Source organism: Quercus lobata, chromosome 12, assembly GCF_001633185.2.
Source record: "Quercus lobata isolate SW786 chromosome 12, ValleyOak3.0 Primary Assembly, whole genome shotgun sequence".
NCBI classification, from domain to species: Eukaryota; Viridiplantae; Streptophyta; class Magnoliopsida; order Fagales; family Fagaceae; genus Quercus; species Quercus lobata.
In genome coordinates, this window is record NC_044915.1 from 28,235,150 (window position 1) to 28,260,406 (window position 25,257).

General features: G+C 34.7%; 2 protein-coding genes and 1 long non-coding RNA gene across 6 annotated transcripts; 2 read left to right on the top strand and 1 right to left on the bottom strand.

Moving 5' to 3' along the window:
• Window positions 1-3,444, bottom strand: LOC115971611 (60S ribosomal protein L18-2-like). 2 transcript variants are annotated; one of them, XM_031091610.1, is made up of 5 exons: window positions 3,276-3,444; window positions 3,110-3,199; window positions 2,900-3,028; window positions 2,524-2,706; window positions 1-412 (listed from the first exon to the last, which is right to left on the bottom strand). In XM_031091610.1, exons 1-5 carry the CDS (start codon window positions 3,276-3,278, stop codon window positions 257-259), a joined length of 561 nt encoding a protein of 186 aa, XP_030947470.1. In that variant the 5' UTR covers window positions 3,279-3,444; the 3' UTR covers window positions 1-256. The 2 variants fall into 2 exon arrangements, with proteins under 2 accessions (XP_030947470.1, XP_030947469.1); XM_031091609.1 differs by having other exon boundaries at window positions 2,900-3,199; window positions 3,276-3,386.
• Window positions 3,445-8,479: 5,035 nt separating this feature from the next.
• LOC115971048 lies at window positions 8,480-10,550 on the top strand. The gene is made up of 3 exons (XR_004087210.1): window positions 8,480-8,539; window positions 9,433-9,494; window positions 10,451-10,550. It is a non-coding gene; the product is annotated as an uncharacterized LOC115971048 (long non-coding RNA).
• A 5,269-nt stretch (window positions 10,551-15,819) lies between these two features.
• Window positions 15,820-20,829, top strand: LOC115971097 (exocyst complex component SEC15B). 3 transcript variants are annotated; one of them, XR_004087231.1, is made up of 3 exons: window positions 15,820-18,376; window positions 20,280-20,452; window positions 20,550-20,829. XR_004087231.1 is itself a non-coding variant. In XM_031090788.1 (2 exons), the coding sequence occupies exon 1, from the start codon at window positions 15,907-15,909 to the stop codon at window positions 18,361-18,363; it is 2,457 nt and encodes an 818-aa protein (XP_030946648.1). In that variant the 5' UTR covers window positions 15,820-15,906; the 3' UTR covers window positions 18,364-18,376; window positions 20,550-20,829. The 3 variants fall into 3 exon arrangements, 1 of the variants encoding a protein (XP_030946648.1); XR_004087230.1 differs by having other exon boundaries at window positions 20,285-20,452; XM_031090788.1 differs by lacking the exon at window positions 20,280-20,452.
• The last annotated feature ends 4,428 nt before the right edge of the window (window positions 20,830-25,257 follow it).

A 25,257-nucleotide genomic window follows, 5' to 3' on the forward strand; every position in this document is an offset into this window, starting at 1 on the left:
TAAGATTAAAACTATTCAAGAATCATGTTTTAGAACCACTATAATTAAAAAAGTACCCAATAAAAATTTCAAATCCAAACGATTTTAATTCTAAAAGGAAAAGATATCCATATGAAAAAGGGGAAAGGCAAAAGAAAACTCTAGAGATAACTGATCCATAGAGAGGATGAAAAATACATAAAAAGGGAACCACAATTGCAACACCATTCGAACAGATTTGGTAAGTAAAATTGTTTTTACGCATGTGTTTAGCAAATCAAACTCTGAAGCCCCTGCTGTTCCTTTTTCCTCTAGCCCTCTCAAATTTCCTTCCTTTAGCACGTACATAGGGTTTTGTGTGGCTGTGTGGCACACCAGGAGCAGGACCAAAGTGCTTCACAGCTTCACGCTTCTTATGACCTCTAAGGAGAACCTGCATCATATTACATTGATCATTTTCCAAACCATTACTCTCACATAACCAAAAAGGAAATGTAAAAAGAAAAAATGCCTTGATTTGAAAAGGATGAAATCAGTAAATGTAAACCATAAGATGGGATAAATTTTGATAAGCATATCCATTATATATTTATATTTCTTTAAGATTAGACTAATTAAGTTCTATGAGCTTCCAGTCGAACCCACCCAGCTTTTTATCCAAAAAGACAAGTTCACAAATTTTTTACAAACCCATCATGTCCTCCAGCGATCCTTTTTCTTTCAGCTTAAACTAGCCAAACCATACAACAAGCACAAAAATAAAAGTATACTCCAAATATTTTTCAGTCTTTCAACTGCAGATCAGAGACGTTTAGAATTGTCAACAAAAAAGAGCCCCATTTCATACAATAAGATTATCGTTTCAATTCAGCTTTAAAGTTTTGACATTATTAAACTTTCCCAGCAATCCTAAGCTTGGGCAAATGAGTCAATAGGGATCTATACAGCCCCGACACAGATTCTAGAAACCAAAACCAAAAGGGACCATCCAGCTGTCATATATATAGAAGAACAAGAAATTTTATTCTACGGAAAATTGCATCTTTCAGGTTACAAATGAAAAAATAACTGCATCTTTCATGTTCCTGTCCAAAATTTCCTCAAAAGTTCCCTTTCTCAAACAACCCAATACAAAGTTATTAAACACCATAAACATTTGACATCAAACCTAGAACTACAAATGGACAACAAAATTTAAGGAGGACCTACAGAAATTACATGTGAAACAAGTGAAAGGTAGATTCTTCAGCTAAGATGCATAGATACGAGACACGACGACACAAAAACTTAAAAAATTAGGACACGACACGGTGGTGGGGAAACGATAATCAATTAATTAATATATATATAGGTTTATTTTATGTTTATTTTAAGTTTTCAAAAGAAATAACTAAAAAAATCTTTAAAACATAACTAAATCCAAAGGAAAATTTTCAAAATAACTAAAAATAAAAATATTTTTCCTCCCAACACACTAAGGACATGCATGTAGGATGTCAAACACAGACAAAGACGGGTTTAGAGTGCTTGTGCTTTTTAGTTCTTCAACTAAGGAATCAGCAGAACCTGCAAACATCCCCGAAAATCAGAAATGTGAAGATACAATACTCCCTTTGGAACTTACCAATATTGAAGGATTATTGATATAGGCAGCATGGGAATCTCCAAGGACAAGCCATATACACATGAATAAATAAGAAATGCTGCAAACATTTCTAGAACTACAATTAAATTAGTTGGTTTAATGCTTTGTTTTAAGGTAGCTTACTGTAAATGACAGAGGTTATCACCAATGAGCAGCATTACTGCTAGAGAAGCACCAGGGTGCATGTAAGATGTTCAAATAAAAAATTACAATAATGCCCTTGCTAATCTGGTCTTTTTTTTATAGAGCTCGCTGTTCTTTTTACTTGTTTAGTTTTAAATAGTCTCATTGTACATCGCTTGTGCCCCATGGACATCCCCTAGGCAACTTTACAATAAACCAACCACAAAAAACTTTGCATTTAAGGCATCAAGGGCTTTAACTGCTTCAAACGAAACATCAAAAAACAAGCCATTTCTTAATAGCTGAGAATTAGAATCTTCTAAATCTTTTCTTATTATAACCCATAGACTAGTGCAAAAGTTTCAACAATCAACAGCATAAATCACACAGCAGTTTCAAAAAAATGAGCTGAAGTAATCACTAAATAAAGTCGATACAACTCCAACAGCCACTATAAATTATATAAACCAAAACAAAGATTGCTGGTTTCATTTTCTTATCTCTAATAAACCACATTCCAACCATCCATGCTGACAGCATATTAATCTACTTGCATTTTTTATCTCACAAAAATATCAACATCATGGAACTTTGACAAAAAAACCAATGCTTGTCACTAAAAACTAATTTCAGCAAGTAAATACAATAAAAACAACTCAATTTCCGAGAAATAGCACACCAATTTCAAATTTATGAAATCCAATTATCAACTACCAACAAAGCACAGACAGAAAAACTAGTTAAGATGGCACAACAATAAATCCCAAACCGCATACCGTGTTCTGCCCAAGAGGAGCTCTTAGTGCCAGCTGATCAAATGTCAAGCATTCTCCTCCGGCCTTCTCGATCCTAGCTCTTGCAGTCTCTGTGAACCTCAGGGCTGTAACCTTCACTGCTGGGACCTCATACACCCTAATGTCATCGGTCACAGTCCCAACAACCACAGCAATCTTACCCTCCTATAAACCAAACCATAAAACCCATATAAATCCCAAACGCAGAAACAATTCCAATCAACACAACACTAAATTTTACATCACAAAAACGCAAACCCAGTTCAGTCCTCATTCAAATATAGCAAAATTGAAAACCAATTAAGAGAGTCTCCTCGGTTCTTCTTAGCAACCAAACAGAACCTATAAAAATTGTTACCTTGCCCTCCATGTAACGAATCAACTTGGAGAGAGATAGAGGTGGCTTGTTGACCTTGCTCATGAAAAGCCTCTTCAGTATCACCGCATTGAATTTACTCCCGGTCCTCCGCACCAGAAAACGGTACAGCTGATCACAGATCCACCGTACACGTGTCAACCACAAACATACATACATATATAGAGATACAGAGAGAGAAAGAGAGAGGACCTTGACGAGGAGCTTGAGGTAAATATCATTTGATTTGGGGGCGGTCCTGATCTTCTTCTTCCTCTTACCACCGGCGACCAAATCGATACCCTGAAAAACACAGAAGAAACGTGAAAACGAGAAAAGGAAGAAAATGGTGATATGGGTTTTGTGAAGAGATACGAACCATGGCTGGTGATGAGGGTTTTGGTGCTGAAGCTCGGCGCTAGTGACCAAAAATGTGAAGGAGTTTGCTTTTTAGAGAGGGAGCTAGGGTTTTGGGTCTTTAAAAGAGTGGTTTCTGTGTGCTCAGGTCCATGATGGAGTCTGATCTTTAGCCGTACACGTGGTTTAATTTGTGGACTGATTTGAAGGATCCGGATCTTGTGCTTGATTTGAAGTAGTAGTGTTTGCCAATGAGGTTTTCCTTATCCCTAACCTGGGGTAGTAACTCCACACAGTGAATAAAATTCTTCTTTTTTTTTTTTTTTTTTTGAGAATCCACACACACAGTGAATAAAATTAAAAAATGAAGAATATATTTTTTATTATGCTTAATTAATGTATAAAAAATAAAACTAACATTTACTCAATGTTAACAAAAATATAAATAAAAATTATTGTTCTTCAATATGATTTAAACCAATCCTCTTACATTCTTTTGAAAAACCAAGTTGATTGTGTATTAAATTTAACAACAATTACTCTTTTATTGTATAAATTCAATTAATCTTTTTGAGAATAATGATTCATTTTATTCAGAAAACAAATTTTGACAATATTCATGATTGAAATTTGTTCATGCCTATAAACATCCCATTTTACGATCTTTGTTTAATCTCATCTTAGCACAAAATTGTAATTTTACTTCCCAAGGGAAAAATTGTAATTTGAACCATATATATTTTTTTTATTACTTTTGATCAAATCAATCTAGAGGATTTAACAATCAAAACAATATGTCATGGGCCAATTAGATTGTCCAATCAAAAGATATTACAAAATCAAGTTTTGATAGCTAGACTTGAATGTTTAAATGTTAATGAATAATTGTTAAATAAAACAATAATTTGAATTTAATATTGAAATAAACAACTTTGGGCTATCAAACAATAAAATCATGAGATCTCTCTCAAATCAAGTCATTTACAACTCAAACTTGTGGTTAAAGATTCATACTTCAAAAGAATTTGAGCTAGAACTAGGTCTAACCACCATAATTAGATTTTTCCAGTTTTCTCTTAATAGCTCCTACCATGTCTTTTCAATTTTGAATCAAATTCTTCTATCTATGTGAGAAAACTACTCTAGGGGTTCTAGAGCCTTGTGCCCCCGAGTAAATCTAGTGCCACAACCTAGCTCACAACTTTGTCCACAACTTTCACATGTGGCAAGCCACCTCATCACCTTGGGCCTACCAACATAACACAACACTTAAAGCTTTGCAAATCCGATAGTAAACATTAGTCATTTAGTCTTCTTCTCCCTCCCAAAACCCATATGTGAAAAAGCTTGAGCGCCAAAACAAATTGCAACTGCTGGAGTACTGGAATTACGGTGCGAAAATGAAAAACTCACTCCAAAAAACACCATCCCATACCAAAAAATAAAAACCCAACCTTGAAAGACATTACCTCTCCACCGAAAAACCAAAACCCACTACTCTCCAAACCCACGAAAACCATCGTTCATATCAACTCCATCTATTGTGGAAAAAAAAAAAAAAAAAAAAGTTCTCTTCCAAATCTCAGAGCTAATCACCATTTGCCATCCAAGGAGGTGATTTTTCATTCCGCTTTTCCTAGTATTTTCTCTAGATTTCTTTGTTAGTCGTTGATTCTTTGTTTTCTCCTGTATTATTGCTCTCATTCAGTAAAAATTATTGTGCATTTCTATTAGTTCACTATGTACTATTGTGCTATTAGTTTACTTTGTCAATTGTTTGTTGTGTTCTCAACTAAATTATTGCTGGGAGGTTCCTTGTTTTAGGGTCCTCTACTGCTTTAGATACTCCCCTTGTACTCTGTTCTGTTTCAATGAAATCTAAATTGAAATATCAACAAAAAATGCAATCTTGAAGTTGTGAATTTGTTGCTTGTAATAATTGGGTTTTCCATTTTTCTATTGCATTAGGTATGTGACCATTGCTTGTAATTATGCTGGAAAGCCAAGGATTTGATTAAATCGTCCTGGAAATAAAAGGACTAGATCTACCAATCTAGTTAAATTGAAAACCTCAAACAAAAACAGACTGCAAGGCTCAACTTAGGTTGGTTCTATGCCTAAATGGAAAGTGGATACTTAGATCCATGGTACCTGACCATAATCATGGATTGAGTCCTAGTAAGACTAGATTTTACAAATGCAATAGAATAATAAAAGCACATGTGAAGAAAAAAAAAAAAAAAAAGCTTGAATTAAATGACAAAGCTGGTATTAGAATGAACAAGAGTTTTAATTAATTTGCGGTTGCAACAGGGGGACATGAGAATTTGTCTTTTCTAGAAAAGGATTGTAGAAATCACATGGAAAAAGTCAGACGTTCACATCTTAGGGAAGGAGATGCTAGTGCAATGCACCATTACTTTTTAAAAATGCAAGCTGACAATTTTGAACTCTTTTACACAATGGATTTTGATAACGATGGTCGGTTAAAGAATGTATTTCGGACTGATGCAAGGAGTAGGGCAGCATTCAAAGAGTTTAGTGATGTAATTACATTTGACACTACATATATGGTTAACAAATATGAAATGCCTTTTACTCCATTTGTTGGGATGAACCATCATGGGCAATCAACATTTCTAAGATGTGGATTGATTTTAAAAGAAGATACAAATTCATTTATATGGCTATTTAAATCTTGGCTTGCATGCATGTCAGAATGTCCTCCCAATGCAATTATTACGGATCAAGACAAAGCCATGAAAAAAGCGATAGAGAGTTCGTTTTCCCTAATGCACGACATCGATGATGCTTGTGGCATGTCATGAATAAGTTGCTTGACAAATTTAAAGGGTTCAAAGACTATAAATCAATAAAATTCTGTATAAAAAATGTTGTTCATGATTCATTGACAAAAGAAGAATTTGAAGAAAGTTGGGGCAAATTCATTAAGAAATATCAACTTGAAAGCAATGAATGGTTATTTGGGTTGTATGATGAGCGGCATCATTGGGTGCTTGCCTTTGTGAAAGATATGTTTTGGGTAGGAATGTCAATAATGTAGCGAAGTGAAAGCATGAATGCTTTCTTTGATAAATACATTAATAAGAAAACTACTATAAAACAATTTGTTGAACAATATGAGAATGCTTTGGCAGCAAAGGTGCATAATGAAACTATTGAAGATTTTAATTCTTTCAATTCACGCATTTCCTGTATAACTATTTATGATATGGAGAAACAATTTCAAAGTGCTTACATTTTGAGAAAATTTATAGATTTCCAAAATGAGATAGTTAGTAGTATTTGTTGCAGTTTGTCTTCATGCAGGGAACACGACAACTTTTCAGAATATGAAGTATGTGAAGATGTATCACGTAAAGAAGGTAAGTGAAGTGTAATTTTTCATGTGCATTTTAATGAGGATAACAGTGAAGTTAACTACAAATGCAGGTTGTTTAAGTTTAAGGGGATAGTATGCAAGCATCAAATATTGGTGTTTATTCATAAGAAAATTTATCAAATACTAGACAAGTACAGCTTAAACAGATGGAATAAAAATGTCAAAAGGAGGCACACTAAAATTCGAATAAGTTATGACAATTGGTCTTTGAAACCTAAAGCATGTTGCTATGAAAAGATGTCTAATGCCTTCTATGAGGTTGCTAATTTGGTAGCAAATTCTGAAAATGCATATAAGAATGTAATGACGCAAATATGTGAAATGAAAGGGGAGCTCAAGGAAGGGGGAAATGCTTGTGGTAGCAATAAGCCTATTTCTATAGATATTCAGAATGATTCCACCTCCTGTGGCAATGGTCTTGTAATATCAAAAGAAGCTAAAAAAATTATTGATCCAGTGGTTGTTTGTCAAAAGGGGTGACCATCGTTTACAAGGAAGATGCCAAAGGTTAAACAAGTTGTTAAGAAAAAAAAAAGGAAAAGAAAACGAAAATGAAGACTATAATTAATGAAGGGAATGTAGTTAACCAGGTTGAGACTTCAATTCTTGAGGAAATTTGTGAGAAGGTTAAGTTGTAATTGTATTATTTACTTATTTTTTGGATAATTAATCATTATTATTACTATTATTAACTTTTGTACTTTGTGCTTTTGTAGGATTCTGCCAAGGTTGGAAATGTGTATAGTACAAATTCTACTATGGGATTTGGTATGCTTGAAATGCATGAGAGTTTTAACTTTAATGTAAGACTCTTTATTTTCTATTATTAGGATGTTGCTAATAGGTTTAAATTAAGTATACTAAAATGCAATTATATTGTATATAAAATGTAGGATTTTGAAATGCAACAGTTACAATCACAACATATTGATGATAAGAGTTGTCAATTTTTTCCCCAATCACTCGTGTGGCCAAACATAAGTGGAATTCCTAATATTTTGGCCAACAAAATATGTTACAGGGAGGAACTTTTTCGTTTCAAACAAGTATGATAAAGTCAAAAGTTTGGCATGCACCATTTTCTTTACCATGATAATGTATCTCAGGTATGCCTTTTTTTAGTTAGCTACTTTTAAATTTTTAGTGAAATTTACGTTGCAAATTTGAGTGTATTTATTATAATACATATTATCATTCATTTTATTTTGTAAGGTCATCACTATTAAAAGGTTGTATCTCAAGTAAGCAATGGGTTTTTGTTTTCGGCAATGGATTAATGTTTTACAAGGATGGGTTTTCATTTTCCGATTTGGGATGGTGTTTTTTGGCGTGGGATTTCCGTTTATGAGCCACCGTGCCAGTACTCCAGCAACTGCAAATTTGAGACGAACGATGCTTTTCGTGGATTCAAGGAGCAGTGGGTTTTAGTTTTTCGACGAAGAAGTAATGTTTCTCAAGGTTGGGTTTTTTATTTTCTGGCATGGGATGGTGTTTTCCGGAGTGAGTTTTCCATTTTCGCACCATCGTAGTTGCAATACTCCAACCATTGCAATTTGTTTTAGGGCTCAAGCTTTTTCACATATGGGTTTTGGGAGGAAGAAGAAGAAAATGAGTAAAGTAAAGTTACGGTGGTTGTAATATTCGGAAAAAAAATATATATATATATATATATATAAAAATAAATAAAAGGAGGGGTATTTAAGTAAATTTCGTTTATGGGGTCAACTTTTATAACTAATATTACTAAGAGGTTTTTTAGAAAATAAGGTTGAAACCCTAGTTTATATAGTCTAATTTTTATGTCAGTGTATACTGGCTGAGATATTTGAGAGAGGAGACTACTCAAAGGACTGAAATAGAGAAGGATTTACTACACAATTGAGGTAAGAGCTTATAAATCTCTTTATTGTCAAATCTAAGCTTTGCTAGGATTTAGAGTATATTTTATGTTGGTAGTTCTGGCCAGTAGCGGAATTATCTAAAATTTCTATGGGTTTTACAACTTAAGTGTAAACAGGGAAGGATTGGATTTGGGCGATAAATCCTTTTTTTTTTTGGTAGCACGTCTCTCTCTGTAACATTGTTATTTCTGGTGTTTTGTTGGGCATGGAGTTGCTTTGGGTGTATAATACTTTTTTGTGAATATTTAATTATGAGAAACAGTGGATTATTGGTTTGACCACCATTAGTCCAATAGCCTTAGACTATAGAGTCTATGGAGATAAGAGACAAAGGCTATTTTGTTAGAGGGATTCACATCAGGTGCAATACCTAGGGTATTGCACCTGGTGCAATACCTCCACTTCCCTTACAATTTTTTTAATTTTTTTAACTTTTTAACTTTAACCTTTTTATTCTTTTTAAATATATTTTATTTAATGGCTGAGATTGAAAGTTGCTTTTTCAATCTTTCAATCTCAGCCATTGATTAGGTATTGCACCAGGTGCAATACCCTAAGTATTGCACCTGATGTGAATCCTTTGTTTAGAGATTGTACTCAGCTTTACTGAGTATTCAATGAATGCTTTTAATTTTTTTAGCCTAAATAATCGTGTGAGGTAAGTCTCATATTACACAGCGCTTGGGATTTGGCATGAAACAAATTTTAATTGGAGTTAATACAAATGATAGAATATGGAATATAGCCATAGAGAAACTGTAGGAGAATTTATAATAAGAAATTAGTGGGTACTTTAGAAGTTTCTCATCTGGTCAAGTAACTTGAGGTTATTCTTATTATTTGATTATTGGGTAAATGGTGCTTTAAATTGTTAGGTGATATCTAAGGATTTTAGAGACAGTGTTAGGGAGAAGTTCTTTGCGTTGAGCTAGCTAAGGTAAATAACCTTATCCTAATTGGTTATATTTTACGTATTTTAACTCCTGAAATTTGTTTACAATTATTACAATTTTATTTCTATTGTATTACTGATTTCAAGTAAACAATTATCACAAATTTATCTGATTACTGAATATATGATGTATTTTATTTAATTGATATTTGTTAGTTATATTGATTTAAAATAAGAATATAGAAATATCACAAATATATTTGATTATTGAATATATGATTATATATACATATTTGAATAAGATATATTTTGTTAGAAACTATGATTTTATACATATGATTATGGACAATTTGACTATGAATTGATTTTGATACCCAAACCAATGAAGGTTATTCATTGGTACTCTGATACCCAAACCAATGGGGGTTATTCGTTGGTATTCTGATACCCAAACCAATGTGAGTTATTCATTGGTACTCTAATACCCAAACCAATGGGGATTATTCATTGGTACTCTGATACTCAGCCAGTGGGGGTTATTCATTGGTACTCTGATGCCCAGTCACGGGGATATAGCGTGACCATAGTCATAAGATTTCTAAGAATATAAATTGCATTTGAGTATTTGAACCACTTGATTACTTAAAACTACATATGTGATTTTGGAAATGTTTGAGTATTTAACTATTTTGAGTCACTTAAACTGCTTATGTATTTTTGGAACCTATTGTAAGTTATAGCTTCTGATATATGGAAAATTGACTAATTTCTAAACCATCTATTATATATATTTGTAAGGTTAAAGTACGTGATCTATTTGCAACTTATTATTTTAAGACTATAAAACTTCTTAGCTATTCTTGGAAAGCCATATTATAGTATAACTTTTGAAAACTCATATTACATCTTATTACTTTACAGATTTATTGCTTGATAGAATTTATTAGGATTTTGGTTACTTATTGAGTTGTCAACTTACCTCCCCCTCTTTCTCCTTTCAGATTTTGATCAAGAAGAGTAGCATATGTTTGGGCTTCCACTGGGATGTGCGCATGAGTGAAGTTTAAGAAATTAATGGAATAAGATTTGAACTTCTATGTTTAAGATTACTATTTGTGTAGTCCTTTGATTTAAAGGATTTAGTTATTTTTAATAGATGTTGAAATATTATTATTTGGAGATCTTTTGAGAATTTCTTTATTGAGGATATTTTTAATTTATTGATGAAATTTTCTTGAAGATGATTCTTTAATTGTTAAGGGGGTCTTACACACTTATAGGGTGTAAACTTAATAAGTGTGTGGCTATTGTCACGTGCCTAGCTCTACTTGGGTTCAGGGCGTGACAGTGGTATTTATAATTGAAAATTTGAAATAACCAAAGCTTTAAGTGTTGTGCTATGTTGGTGGGCCCAAGGTGATGAGGTGGCTTGCAACATGTGAAAGTTGTGGGCTAGGGTTTGGCACCAGATTTACTCTTGTGCCCCCTCTATAAATTGAGGGAGGCACTCACCGTTCAAGGTACCTCGTCCCTTAACGTCCTATAAAAAGTCATAAATGTTTGTCATATTTTGATCTTTCTAGATTGAGTGTGAGTGATTAATTTTTATTTTTTATTATTATTATTATTATTATTATTATTTTGTCTTTAAGATCCTATAATAATTCCTTTAGAGTTATAGAAGAAGCAACAAATCTAAGCACACATGATCATCTTCCTAGCTAATCAACGTCACACAGCACCTTGTTGCCTCACTCATCGAAGCCTCTAAAAGAATTCCACCCCTCTCGTATGTAGTTAATTATTATACGCATGTAATATGCTTGTTCTTTTATTATTTGTATGTTGTTACTCTTGTTTTGTGTTTAGCATGTTTTGTTGCATTGGTTGTATGATAATTAGAATCAAACATGATAGGATTGATGATGTGGGAGGGGGAAGCCCAAAGAAAGAGGATTATTGGGCAGAACCTGCCCGAGGGACAATGGGGCCTAACCATTCATCATATTAGGCCTAGCCTAGTCAGGCTAACATAGTCAAATAAACTGACGAAAGTGACTCACTTGAGGAGCTTAAGGGGCAAATGCTCCTTAGGAAACTGGGGACAAACCACCAAGCCATAGGGCTGAAGGCCGAAGAAGGAAGTAGAAATGTGCAAGTAAGGAAAGGAGGAAGCTTTCAGTAAAGCACCTATCACCTCTCACCTCTCACCTTTGCATTAAATGCACTGTACCAACTCAGTCTACCGCATTAATGACAGAATGACCCTTGAACAGTGCCCTTACAACTTGCAGCCTACATTACCATCCCCAGCAAGGCAATGATAGGACAAGTATCCAAGTAAGAATCAACATTGGTCCAAGTGGAGGGTTGTGATGCAATCCAAGCAGCTACATAAAGGAAGGAAACTCCTCCAAGAAAGGGGATCGGAAAAAGTAGGGAGAGGAAAATAAAAGCAATAGAGAGAGAAAGTAATCACTGTAAAACTGAGAAGTGTGTATCCCAAATAACTGTTGATCCTTGGCTAGCCCAAGGAAAATTTTGAATAAGAATCTTTATCTTTCTTTTTGTTATTTTCTACTTAAACTACTGTCTTAGCCAACTTTATTTCTTTAAATTACTAAGTAAAGCTATTAAGGCTTGAAGGGTTGGCCTTGTTAACCTACCTCTACAAATTAATTGTTGGAGCATGCCCTTTTCAAATGATATAAATTTCATTCTTCGATTGTCTTGTTGTCTATTTGTTCTTAATAAAGCTTTGTCCAAACATGTTCTTTTTTTGATTTTCAAATTCAAATAAATTCACATGTTCAAATATTCATACCCTAGATTCAAATTTCAATTTCCATCCATACTTGAAGACCGGTTTTGTAGGTAAAGTGGGTGACTAACACTTTCTTACTTTATAACTTTTCGAACTTATATCAAAAGTTGTAGACTAGTGCTTTATCATATAATAATTTTTACATTTATTAAGATGTAACTAGGACCTAAAGCCATGTGTTTTCTTAAATTGTATATAGGACTAAGGCCTTGTAATTTTATATTTAAATGCAAATGCAAATGCAAATTCAATCATTCAATGAAGCATGTATTTATAAAGTTTATTTATTTATTTAAATTAAAATAAGTAGCAACTTGATTGAAAAACCCTTCATTTAGGGGGAAAGATATTTTAAAGTGAGCTTTCCATTTTGAGGGACATTTTCATGAACTCACCAATTCACGTAGGTGTGATTGTTGTGACTTGTGAACATTCTGCAGTGACAAGTTTGGTAGTGGCGGAGGCAGTTTGATTCTCTCATCATTGAGGTGGTGATGATTTTAGTAGTTTGGCAACCGATTCTCTCGTCATCAAGGTGGCCAATTTTGGCAATAGAGAGCAATGGTGGAGCTATTAATATATACAGCTCATGGGTTTCTAATTCATGATGAGCATGGCTTAGTTATTGAGGGTAGGAGCTTTAAGTAGATTGTCTGCCTTTAGAAACCGAATGGTTGCTTATGTTTTTTGCTGATGTGGATGCTTTGAGTTTTTGTCTGCAACTTAGCATAACTAATATTGTGAGGAATGGGACGATTGTGCTTCAATTAAGGTTGTACATAGAGGCCTTAATCCTACAGCTTATTATGGACATCTACCTGAAGATATTAGGCTGCTCCATTCCCAGTTTCACTTATGTCAACATGTATTTGTTAATGGTGCTGCTAATTTTGTAGCTTATAAATTGGTTGTGTTTATTGAGACCCATGTTGGTTTCTCAGTTTGGTTTGAGGATCTTCAGTTTTTGGGCCTTGATGTATTGTTGCATTATTATTCAATAAAGTTCCTAAACTTTTACTAAAAAAATAAAAATAAATTAAGAATGAGATTTTTAGCTTTGCAATGATTTTGGCTTGAGATTTGCAGCCACTTGTTCCATTTGCAACGATTTCTTCAACAATTTCTCATTTGTGAAAGGTATTAACACAGAGAATATTGTAGGGATATATAATATAACGGTGTTTACATGTTGTATAATGTACAAGCTCCGTCTATGTAACAATTTAATTTCTTGGCTCATATTTAGATCAAAGAGAATACGTAGGTTTTAATTAGTTTAACTGATAAAGTATCTGATAATTAGATAAAAAATTTGACATTCAATTTTCATATACACTAAAAATTAAGTAACATCTTTGTTCAATAATAAAAGTTATTACCAAGAGCAGTCTCAAAATGGAATTAGTAAAGCTGTAAAGATATATTTTCATCGGCTCTTCTACTTTTCAAATTATTAATTAAAAAAAAAAAAACTGAGTCTGTAATGACTGTCCTAACGGTACTATCCTTGTAATCATATACCAGGCAAGCAAAGATCTAGGCCCAATGTTAACGAAGTCACAGTTGGCTAATAGAACTTTACGTACGTTTCCTAGATCTCCTCCAAAATTTACTGTTACAGTTTTACACACGGCCAATATGCGAGTAAAAGTGAAATTCACTTTCTTTTTTTTTTTGAGAATCGAGTGAAATTCACTTTGAGATTCAGAATATTCTTCCACATTCGTCGCTTTTCGTCAACCCAAATACTACACGCCTGCCCCGCCCGGTCCAACCGCCGTCCCCCAACAATCAATAATCGAATCCCCATCCCAATTCCTTTGTCAAGTACCAATATATATACCCTCATTCAATCTCTCAAATCCTCACTGTCCTTTTCGTCAATTTAATAAAAAATCCGTATTATGAAAAACAAGTAATTAAATCAATAAATAAATAGAGAAAACCAATAAGTATTGATTTGTTCCTTCAATTATTAATTAGAGTTTGAAATTTGGTTTAATATTATCTTTGTCCACATTTACCGTACAAGTCAATTAAAACTTAAAAAATCATACACATCTTACGGAAATTTTAAGTGTTCTATTAGGTTGCGTTTGTTTTGGCTTCAAACCATTTTAGAAAATCATTTTACACCTCACTGTGTGTTTGGTTACACATGGAAAATAGAATTTTCCGAAAAATATTTCATTTGACCGTAAAATAAAGGCTTTGACCTGAAAATTGTTTTACATTTTTATTTTCACTTCAAACCATTTCCGGACTCAGACGCGCAAAGAGAGAGAGAGAGAGAGAGAGAGAGAGAGAGAAGAGAGAGTAGAGAGCCTTCGACTTCGCGCAACCAAACACGCCGGCGAGATCGCACCCCAACCCCAGACGCACTGGTGAGATCGCGCCTTCGACTTCACGCCGCCAATATCGTCCCGCCGAGATCGCGCCACATGAAGCCTGTCGTTGCTTGACCGGTCTCGTCCTCCTCTGGGTCAAATCATCTCCTCCTTTGGGTCGAGCTCGTCGTCTGCCACTCGGCGATCTATCTCCTCCTCTAGGTCGATCTCGTCGCCGATCTGCTTTCTCTCTTTGATCTTTGATTTTTTTGTTGTTGTTGTTATTGTGGTGGTGTGGGTGGTGGCGTTTTGGTGGTTTCTGTGTTGTGTAGTGGTGGGTTTTGTGTGGATAGTGGTGGATTTTGTGATATAAAATTTGTTTAGAAGCTGAGAAAATGACTGAGAAAATGTGAAAAATTTGAAGGAAAATAGTATTTTCAGAATGTTACCAAACACTAAAAATTGTTTTCTAATATAATTTTTAAAATGCAACCAAATACTAGAAAATATTTTCCTTTCTGAAAAATATTTTACACTGAAACAAACGCAGCCTTAGTAAGAATCAAAGTTAATAGCAAGAGTGATAAATAGAAAGTGTGTAAATTTTTTTTTTCTAAGTAAAATAAATTATACTATCAAACTTTACTGAAATAATTAGAAGTTTTTTTAATTCAATTAGATGACATTTGACACTTACTGTTATTATCAACAACAAAAATTTGAAATTTAAATTATCTTATTAAACTAAGTAACAAAAGAAGAAATCATAATAGGATTAACAATTTAATACTATTTCTATGTAGTCACATGGTCCAATAACCACAGAATATTTTTGTCTGTGAAATTTTTTGTGATAGTTGTGCACTTGAATCCCCTTGATAATTTGTCAAAAAAAAAAAACCCATAATTAAAGCCTAAAACAACTTGACACCATGGATGAGTTTATAACTTTCTTTACAATCTAATTATTAAAAAGAACTTTATTTATTCAATTTATAACAAAAATATTGAAATTGGTTTTAAATTTTCATGAATTTACCAAATTGATACAATTCTATCTACAATCTGTTAAAATAATATTCAATTTTTTTTGAGAAGAATAAACAATATTTAATTGGTTTAACCAAATTGTTACCATTCAACACCGTGATACAACTGCTTCAAGTCTCCCCCTTTATAAAGACTAAAATAAGCCAGCCGATCTAAACCTGTTGTCCAAAATTCCAAATAGCCCAACTGCTACAACTCTCCCTCTCTCTCTCTCTCTCTCTCTCTCTCTCAAGTCTCAACCACCACACGACTTACGATGCAGCCCACGAAGTCACGCCGGAAAGTGGCGCCAAATACCGCCACAGGCGCCAAAACCACCGCAACCGATAACGGAAGCGCCGACTCAGCAGACAAGCTAGACCAGCTCCTCCTTTCTTCCGCCATCTGCAACAACGAGGACATAGGACCCTTCATCCGCAAGGCCTTTACATCGGGCAAGCCTGAGACTCTCCTCCTCCATCTCCGCCACTTCGCTCGCTCGAAAGAGTCCGAGATCGAAGAAGTCTGCAAAGCTCACTACCAGGACTTCATCCTCGCCGTCGACGACCTCAAGTCTCTCCTCTCCGACGTCGAATCACTCAAATCCTCTCTCTCCACTTCGAACTCCAAGCTCCAGTCCGTCGCCGGACCGCTTCTCGACTCGCTCGACTCGTTCCTCGAGTCGCGAACTGTGTTGCAGAATGTCAATCTCGCCCTTGGCTCAATCTCCACCTGTATCCGCTTGATCGAGATCTGTTCCCGATCGAACTACCACTTGTCTCGGAACAACTTCTACATGGCGTTGAAGTGTTTGGACTCGATCGAGACCGAGTTGCTGGACAAAACGCCGTCGTCTACGCTCAGGCGAATGCTGGAGAAGAAGATCCCGGAGATTCGCGCGCATATCGAGAGGCTAGTGAGCAAAGAGTTCGGCGATTGGCTCGTCGAGATCCGAGTCGTGAGCCGGAACTTAGGTCAGTTAGCCATAGGCCAAGCCTCCTCGGCTCGTCAGCGCGAAGAGGATCTTCGAATCAAGCAGCGCCAAGCAGAGGAGCAGAGTCGGCTTAGTCTTCGTGACTGTGTTTACGCTCTTCAAGACGAAGATGAAAACGAAGACGATCAACACGGCCAACACGACGGCGTTGGGCTCAGTAACGGACTTGGAAACGACGGTCATAGTGGTGGTTTCGATTTGACTCCTCTGTACAGAGCTTATCATATAAACCAAACCCTAGGACTCGAGGATCGGTTCAAGCAGTACTACTTCGAGAATCGGAAGCTCCAATTGACTTCAGATTTTCAGGTATCGTCTATGACTCCATTTCTAGAATCTCATCAAACATTTTTCGCCCAAATAGCCGGGTTTTTCATAGTTGAAGATCGAGTTTTGAGGACTAGTGGAGGTTTGATTTCGAAAATGGAAGTTGAGAATTTGTGGGAAACTGCTATGAGTAAAATGTGTGGGGTTTTAGAGGACCAATTTTCTAGGATGCAAACCGCGAATCACTTGTTGTTGATTAAGGACTATGTGAGTTTGTTAGGTGTCACATTGAGGAGGTATGGGTACCCGGTTGATGCTTTGTTAGATGTATTGAGTAAACATAGGGATAAGTATCATGAATTGTTGTTGTCGGATTGTCGGAAACAGATAGCCGAGGCACTTGCGGCTGATAAGTTTGAGCAAATGTTGATGAAGAAGGAATACGAGTATTCGATGAATGTGCTCTCGTTTCAGCTTCAAACGTCGGATATTGCTCCTGCATTTCCTTACGTGGCGCCATTTTCGTCCACAGTGCCAGATTGTTGTAGGATTGTGAGGTCTTTTATTGAGGATTCCGTGAGTTTCATGTCGTATGGTGGGCAGTTGGACTTTTATGATATGGTTAAGAAGTACTTGGATAGGTTGTTGGGTGAGGCTTTAGATGAGGCTTTGTTGAAGCTTATCAATACGGCCGTTCATGGGGTTTCACAAGCAATGCAGATGGCGGCAAATATGGCTGTCATGGAGCGTGCTTGTGATTTCTTCTTTCGTCATGCTGCACAGCTTTCAGGGATTCCCTTGAGGATGGCTGAGAGGGGTAGGAGACAGTTTCCATTGAGTAGAGCCCGTGATGCAGCAGAAGATATGCTATCAGGGTTGTTGAAAGCGAAGGTTGATGGGTTCATGACGTTGATTGAGAACGTGAATTGGATGGCCGATGAGCCACCGCAAAGTGGGAATGAATATGTGAATGAGGTGATGATATATTTGGAGACTCTGGTTTCTACTGCTCAGCAGATATTGCCAGCTCAGGTACTTAAAAGGGTTTTACAAGAAGTTCTTTCTCACATTTCCGAGAAGATTGTGGGAGCTTTATATGGGGATTCAGTTAAGAGGTTTAATGTGAATGCGATCATCGGGATTGATGTTGATGTTCGGTTGCTGGAATCATTTGCAGATAATCAAGCTCCTATTTTCTCGGATGGGGATGCAAATCAGTTGAAATTGGCACTTTCTGAGTCCCGGCAATTGATTAATTTGCTATTGAGCAATCATCCGGATAATTATCTAAATCCAGTAATCAGGGAGAGAAGTTATAAAGCTTTGGACCACAGGAAAGTTGTGACTATTTCAGAAAAGTTGAGGGATCCTTCAGATCGGCTATTTGGAACCTTTGGGTCACGGGGAGCCAAGCAAAACCCAAAAAAGAAGTCTCTGGATTCTTTGATAAAAAGACTTAGGGATGCTAGCTAATCGGAACAGAGCTGTATGTACAAACCTTCCATCTTTTTCCTTTACCTGTGCTGATTGTGATTTGGATTCATTCATAGTGGTTCATTGCTAACTTCATTTGCTTAAGGATAAGTTCCATCTTTTGCTGTCCTCTATTGTATTGGAAAATTAGCACATTTTATTCTGTATGTATCATTTTCATAATTACATATTGGTTTTTGTAATGAATTTGTTCGGGCCATGATATTTTGATTTGCTTATATATTTTACGTTGACCTCCTTGGGCATATCTTTGATCTATCAATGCAAATGTAACTCTATCCTTAAATGCAAGACTCTCTAAGCATCACAATGTCAGCTGTGTAAGAGTGACCTAATTCAGGGGAAAATGGGCTTCTGCCCTTATTTTTTAAAGTATTCAGTAAATTGTCCTTGTTTTGAAACTATTAAGCATCATGTCCCTATTTTGAAACTCGATTTTAAAAAAATCAAGATTCTTATAAAACTCGATTTAAAAAAAATCAAGATTCTTATAAAACTCGATTTTAAAAAAATCGAGTTTCTTATAGAACTTGATTTTTAAGAAATCGAGTTTCCCATAGAACTTGATTTTATGATTATCGAGTTCTAGGTAAGTTTTTGCCACGCTAGAGGAGCACCCTTAGATGATTGAAACTTACTTAAAACTCGATTTTCTAAAAATCGAGTTTCAAAACAGGGACACAATGCATGATAGTTTCAAAATAGGGACATTAAGCTAGATATTTTAAAAAATAAGGGTAAAAGCCCATTTTTCCCCCTAATTCACACCAAAATTACGTGCACATTAGGATGAAAGTGTTCAATGAGGTTTACTTGCGATCTATGTAGTTTATATTAACCAATCCATATGTCATTAAAACTGTTGAGTCTCAGATATTTTGCATTTTCTTTTATCATTATGTTAGTTTGGACTTTGGAGAGAAAACGTAAGAGTATCAATTAAATGCTGTTTGAATCTTCTAAGGGAGTTCTTGAATTTTATTTTATTTTATTTTTAAAAAAGGAAGAAAGAAAATCAGCTTAGGCCATGCAAACTTGGTCTTGAATGCTTTCCATGCGAACAAGGCAGAGGAGACTTGACTCAGGTCTAGGATCAGGGGAGTTGTTATTCATGGTGTTGTGAATTCATTAGGTTTGATTTGTGTAATTTGGATGATGTGAAATTTTATACGCTGTAGATGGATCTTTTCTTTTCGTAAATGATGATTTTAGACTCTAGATGAAAAATGGTGAACCATTTTTGTGTTAAAAATGGCAAGGAAAATGACGTCATTCTTTATGTAAAGAAATTTAGACCATTTTGTGTTTTGGCACCAGTTAAATAGGGTGATCTATTTTAGACGGAGATCTCAAAAAGACGGGAAGATTTTGTGTACGACTTTGATTGGGTAAACCAGTTGAGTAGGGTGACCCATTTTTGATTGGGTAAACTCAATATATCAATGCTTTCACTTACTCTTTTCATGCTGCACAGAATAACCAGAAATCGTTGAACTCTTCTCCCTCCCTCCCTCCCTCTCTCTCTGTTTCTCACACACCCAAGCACAAGCATGATATTTATACTTGTATGCTGTATTTGTAAGCATTTGAGCAATTTCATGCCGGCATTCTGGCATCATCACCTGGTCTGAACCTCTTTCTTCATACCTTCATCTCTATCCTCAACTCAATCCATGGAAGTTAGCCAGGTAGAGATATCATGACTAACTTGAGCTTAAAATGCTTTTGAAAGGCTTGAAACAGTCAGAGCTTAATTTAAAGTGCCATACAGAAAAGCTGAGATGAAGCAGCATTGAGTATTTAACTAAAATGCATGTCTTCTAAAAACTTGGGTTAGGTAGATTTATATATAAAATTTCTGCTATTCTCATTCATTCCATTTCTTTTGTGGAAAGGGAAGATCGTGTGGATAAAGGAGGTCCAAATGGAAGTTCAAATGATTGGGGTTATTCGCCAAACATGCTGAGCTTATGACTGAGTAAAAGAAGAAAGAACTCGCTCACTATAATTACCCCATCTCATGCACAAGAACCTTAAGAAGCCTTAGTTAAATATTCGATTTCTTGTAGTAAGAATGTTCAAATGTTTGCCTTGTATCTTCTTGCTGCGAGTAGGTGAGGAGTGTCTTGGGTGTTTAACCATTAAATTTTTCTCACTTTTCTCAGCAATGCATTTTCTTTGGAAAGAGGAGTAATTCTGAGTAGTGACCCATACTACTGCATGTCAGTGAAATCGCTTGGGAAAACCGAAAATGGATCAAATTCCTTGGCAGAGGAGGATGGATCTTCAGGATATTGTGCAGCAGTGCCAGCCTTAAACTTTGCAGATTTCCATCCTATGATTGGACTCAATTTGGGTTTGTTTGGTGCACAATTTCTTTTGTAGATCTTGCTGTTATATAATTAGCTTTTGCATATAAAAATAAAAATCAATATTGGAGGTCTATTCTCTCTTTTTCCTCTTATTTAGCAGGGAGTAAAAACTGCTAATAAATAGGCATACATATGGTTTGTTTTTGTAGCTAACTGAACTATTATCGTGGCTGGTTGATTCAGTAGATTAGGGTGGTATGTAGGATTAATACTGTGTTTCTCACGTGATTTCTCTTTAACAAACTGTATTTGTTGGAGAGAAGTATTTTCAATTTTAATTAACTAGTCATTAACCCGTGCGATGCACGGGAAAGGTATTGAGTACAATATAAAATTTAATTTTGGTTTATTTTACTACAACACCAAAATTGAATTTGTAAAATAAAATCATGTAGCTAAAACATTTGCTAACAGCTATACGTTTCAAACATTTATTAAACTATATATTATTATTATTATTATAATTATATCAACTTAACAGTATTTAAATATATGATATTCATTGAAATCTTCTTGTATTGAAAGGTCCAATATTGTTTTGCCATGTGGGCCTTAGAAACCTGGAGGCAATACTATGGTTGTGTTCATAGCTATATCCAAAGTCCAACCAAAAGGATCCAACGAATGCCGTTGTGTTCAGTAAAGCAGCCATGCAAAATCAATACATCAAACTAAGAACACAAATGCAAATATGGCTAAATTTTATCTTTTAAAAATCCATGAAAACAGAAGTTGGTCACTTTTAGAATATGAAAAATGTTTTGTTTGAACCAAGCTCTTTCGCAACTTCTCAAAAAAAAAAAAAAATGTTCTTTCCCACCTACCATATATGCAAGAAGAGCAAAGACACAATAAGGCAATGCAACTCAACCTCCAAATACCATGCATGTACAGATTAAAAAATATATACAACTTATTTCAACCCCATTACAACTTTATTCTCCTTGAGTATATCATGTTCCAAATTCAAATGCAGCAATGAAAACATAAACTAAAGCAATAATATAGCACAGGACCAAACTCAATTGGTAGTGGAGGTTAGAGAGAATTTACTGTGTTGCATAAGTAGAGAAGATTAAATTTCAATAACAAAATTTTATTCAAAAATTGAGTCCTAAATCTGAAAAAGGAAAACCCAAGATTCAGAGAGAAGAGAAAAAAGTTAATCTAAGATTCTAAATCAAATTATTCACTGGGGAATTTAAACAAACACATAGAGGACAAACACAAAGATGTCAATAACAATGAACCAAGACAAAATCTTTAAACCCACAATGCTAATTGCTTACACACAGACACTTTCATGAAATCAAAATTTGATGAAGTTACCAAGTCTTATCCAAAATCACAGAATAAAGATAGTTTTTTTTTTTATATATATATATATATATATATATAAATAAAGAAAAAAGAAAAAGAGAAGAAGAGGTTTGTTCACCCAAATTATAAGCCATGTTCACCCAAATCCATTCATGTTCATTTGATCTGCCTAGGAACAGCCATTTGCCTTCTATCCTTAATGCATTACAGATATGAGTACAATATAAAATTTAATTTAGACCGATAACTTTCAGCATAGTACTCCAAATGACACAAGGCTGGAACCTATGGAAATTATCTTGTGAAATCTTTCATGGACACTAAGAACATCAAAATTGGAGTCTGGAAACATTGTTTTTTTCTATCGCCAAAGCAAACATGGCGTAATTTAGAAAATTGACTAACGTTGTATAAATCAAAACATACAATGAAAAAACAATATTTCTACCAAATTAGTGGAAGGTTACTGTAGTGATTTTGTGGGTTACTCTATTTTTTTTCCACAACCTGCGCTGGGTTACTCTGTTTTTTCTCCACAATCTTCGCTGTAAGTAGTTACCCGCTGAAACGGTGTAGGTTTAAAAGAGTTAGACCAACTAATGCAAGAGTAAGCAAGATCAACTAATATTTGTGAAGAAAAGAATTACCAATAGCAGTAGCATCAAGGACACTCTGTTTTTGGTTCACAACGTTCGCTGAGTTTGTTCTCGCAACAGGGGAAAAAAAAAAAACAAAAAACAGAAAGAAGAAAACACAACATAATCAGCATATATAAACAATAATAAGTACCCACTGAAACTACATAAGTCACCACCGAAAAAATACATTGTTCTACTTTTTAAAATGGTAAACGTAGCATTAATTTATGTAGTCACATGGTACAATAAGGTAAGGTCAACAAAAAGTCAAACGTTTCGGCTATTAGTTATTATATAAATGGGTTTTCTTTGGACACAACCATTATGGAATAATACGTGTGTTTAAATGAGAATACAGTTACTTCTTTTAAAACTAGGTATAAAAAAAATCATGAAACAAAAGAAACAATTAGGAAAGTCAATGCAACTTCTTTGTAAATGGGTCAAGGCCGCACTAAGTCAGAAAATGTAGAGCGAGAATGTATGTATATGAATGGGCACAATGATTGGATGTCTATGCGGGGTGGGTGGCCGCCCCTACACATGTACACATTTTGTTTGTTGAAATCATGTGCACGACAATTATTGCAAAAATGACACCTATTTAAACCATCGAATACTTATTGAACGTATCTATTAAAAGATCAGAGGTTTGAATCATTCATGATTACACCATAATAATAAAAGTACTTATGGAGTAGACCCCTAATGGTGTTTCTCCATGTCGGCTCTCATAGAGTGGGCTATGAGATACCGAGATAACATAATAAATTTTACAATATTTTTTATAATATTGAAGTATCTTATCATGAATTTTGAAATATCATTTTTCCGATAGATTATTATGATTATTATTGACATTATTTTTGTTGTGCAAATCACAATATATTATCTTAAAGATTATGAAAAAAAATTATAAATTTTTTTCATTTGTAGATAGACACTGATACCAAAAAGGTCTAAAGAGTAGTCCCAAATCAAAGTACGTTTCTTTTCCGTGAACCCCTTAATTCCTTTCCTTTTAACAAAAAAAAAAACACTTAATTCCAAGGGTTTTTTTTTTTTTTTTTCCTCTTACAAGAAGAAGGGTTTGGAACTCAAGTTTTCGGTCCAAGAGAACTGGGTTGTCACTAAATCAGTAAATCACAAGGCCTTAATAAAAAAAGTAAAAATAAAAAATAAAAAAAAGAGGTAAATCACAAGGCTTTTGGCAATACCTAAATTACAGTTGTTAATATTATTGCGATGTCATATAAATGTCCCAACTCTCCAATATATAATAACCTATATATAATGGACATAATATATTTATTTTTAAGAAAGAGGATAGTGCATAAAAATAAAACTAAGAAGAAATGAATCTGTTATTAGAGTTTCTAGCCTTTTCAACGGCCAATAAATTCTCCACCATAGTGGGTGAGTTATCAAAAGTAATATAAGCACACATGGAAGAGAAGTTCTTAGTTTGACAATTGTTTCTGCACATTGATTAGCTTCACATTAGATGTTGCTCTGTCCACTTACTAAATAAAGGATCCAAGAAGCACATATTTATTTTTAAAATGATTAGAAATACTTACATACAAAATATGTTATTCTCATTATTCGAATTCATACTCTCTTCTTGTTTCTCCAAACACTTAGTATTTAAGGAGGTACCAACTCACAAATTTGGAAAAAAAACCCTTCAAACTTTTCCAATTTCCACTTAAATGGATGGATCACAAAGAAATCATATAGGCGGAATTCTTTGTTTGATTGAAGTGGATATTAGTGGCTATCTTAAACTCTAAACTTCCAGAAGACGAGGAAAGAAGATGGGTATAGCCTATTGGTAACTCTTGCCCATCAATATTATATCCAGGACCACTTGATAATCTGTCTGCGGATGCTAAATCATCTTTTATTTTCTGTTCTTATATTATAGAATGTGTTGGCCTGGCTTTGTCAACTTTGAGACTCATTTTTCTGTGCATTATCTTTTTGTCTGTTTTCAATGTGTTTGTTCCCATTTTTGTCCGGTATCCTTTTTCCAATGCATGAATCAGACAGTAAGATTTCTGCCAGATAAATTTATAAAAAAAAAAAAAAAAATCAGACTGTTTTTTAGTTTGGAAGGGCATTGGAAATTTGAGGGTAAAGGACTAAAGGGTCACAGTCTGCTTACAACTATGCATGCGTGTGCACAGATGTTTCCACCAAAGTCTTTCCACTCCCATCATCGCTTTCGGACTTTTTATGAGCTACTTTTGCATGTGCACCTTGCATTTTTAATAGATTGTTGTTTGTAGGAGCTCAATTCCTGGTTTATTTCAATATTTTGTTCCTGGTTTTTGAGCTACAGATGTTTAAAGAGCTCTATACTTTCTTATGCCAATTGCCTATACATTTTTCCTTGTTGCGCACGGTTTCTTTACAATAAATCAGAAAGAGGAAAGTAGGGGAAAAAAAAGGGAAACAAACAAGTTTGTTAAAGTAAAGCGTCAGAGCCATCATAGGAGTAAAACTAGTTAATAGTTCAGAAGAGCAATTTTCTATGATTA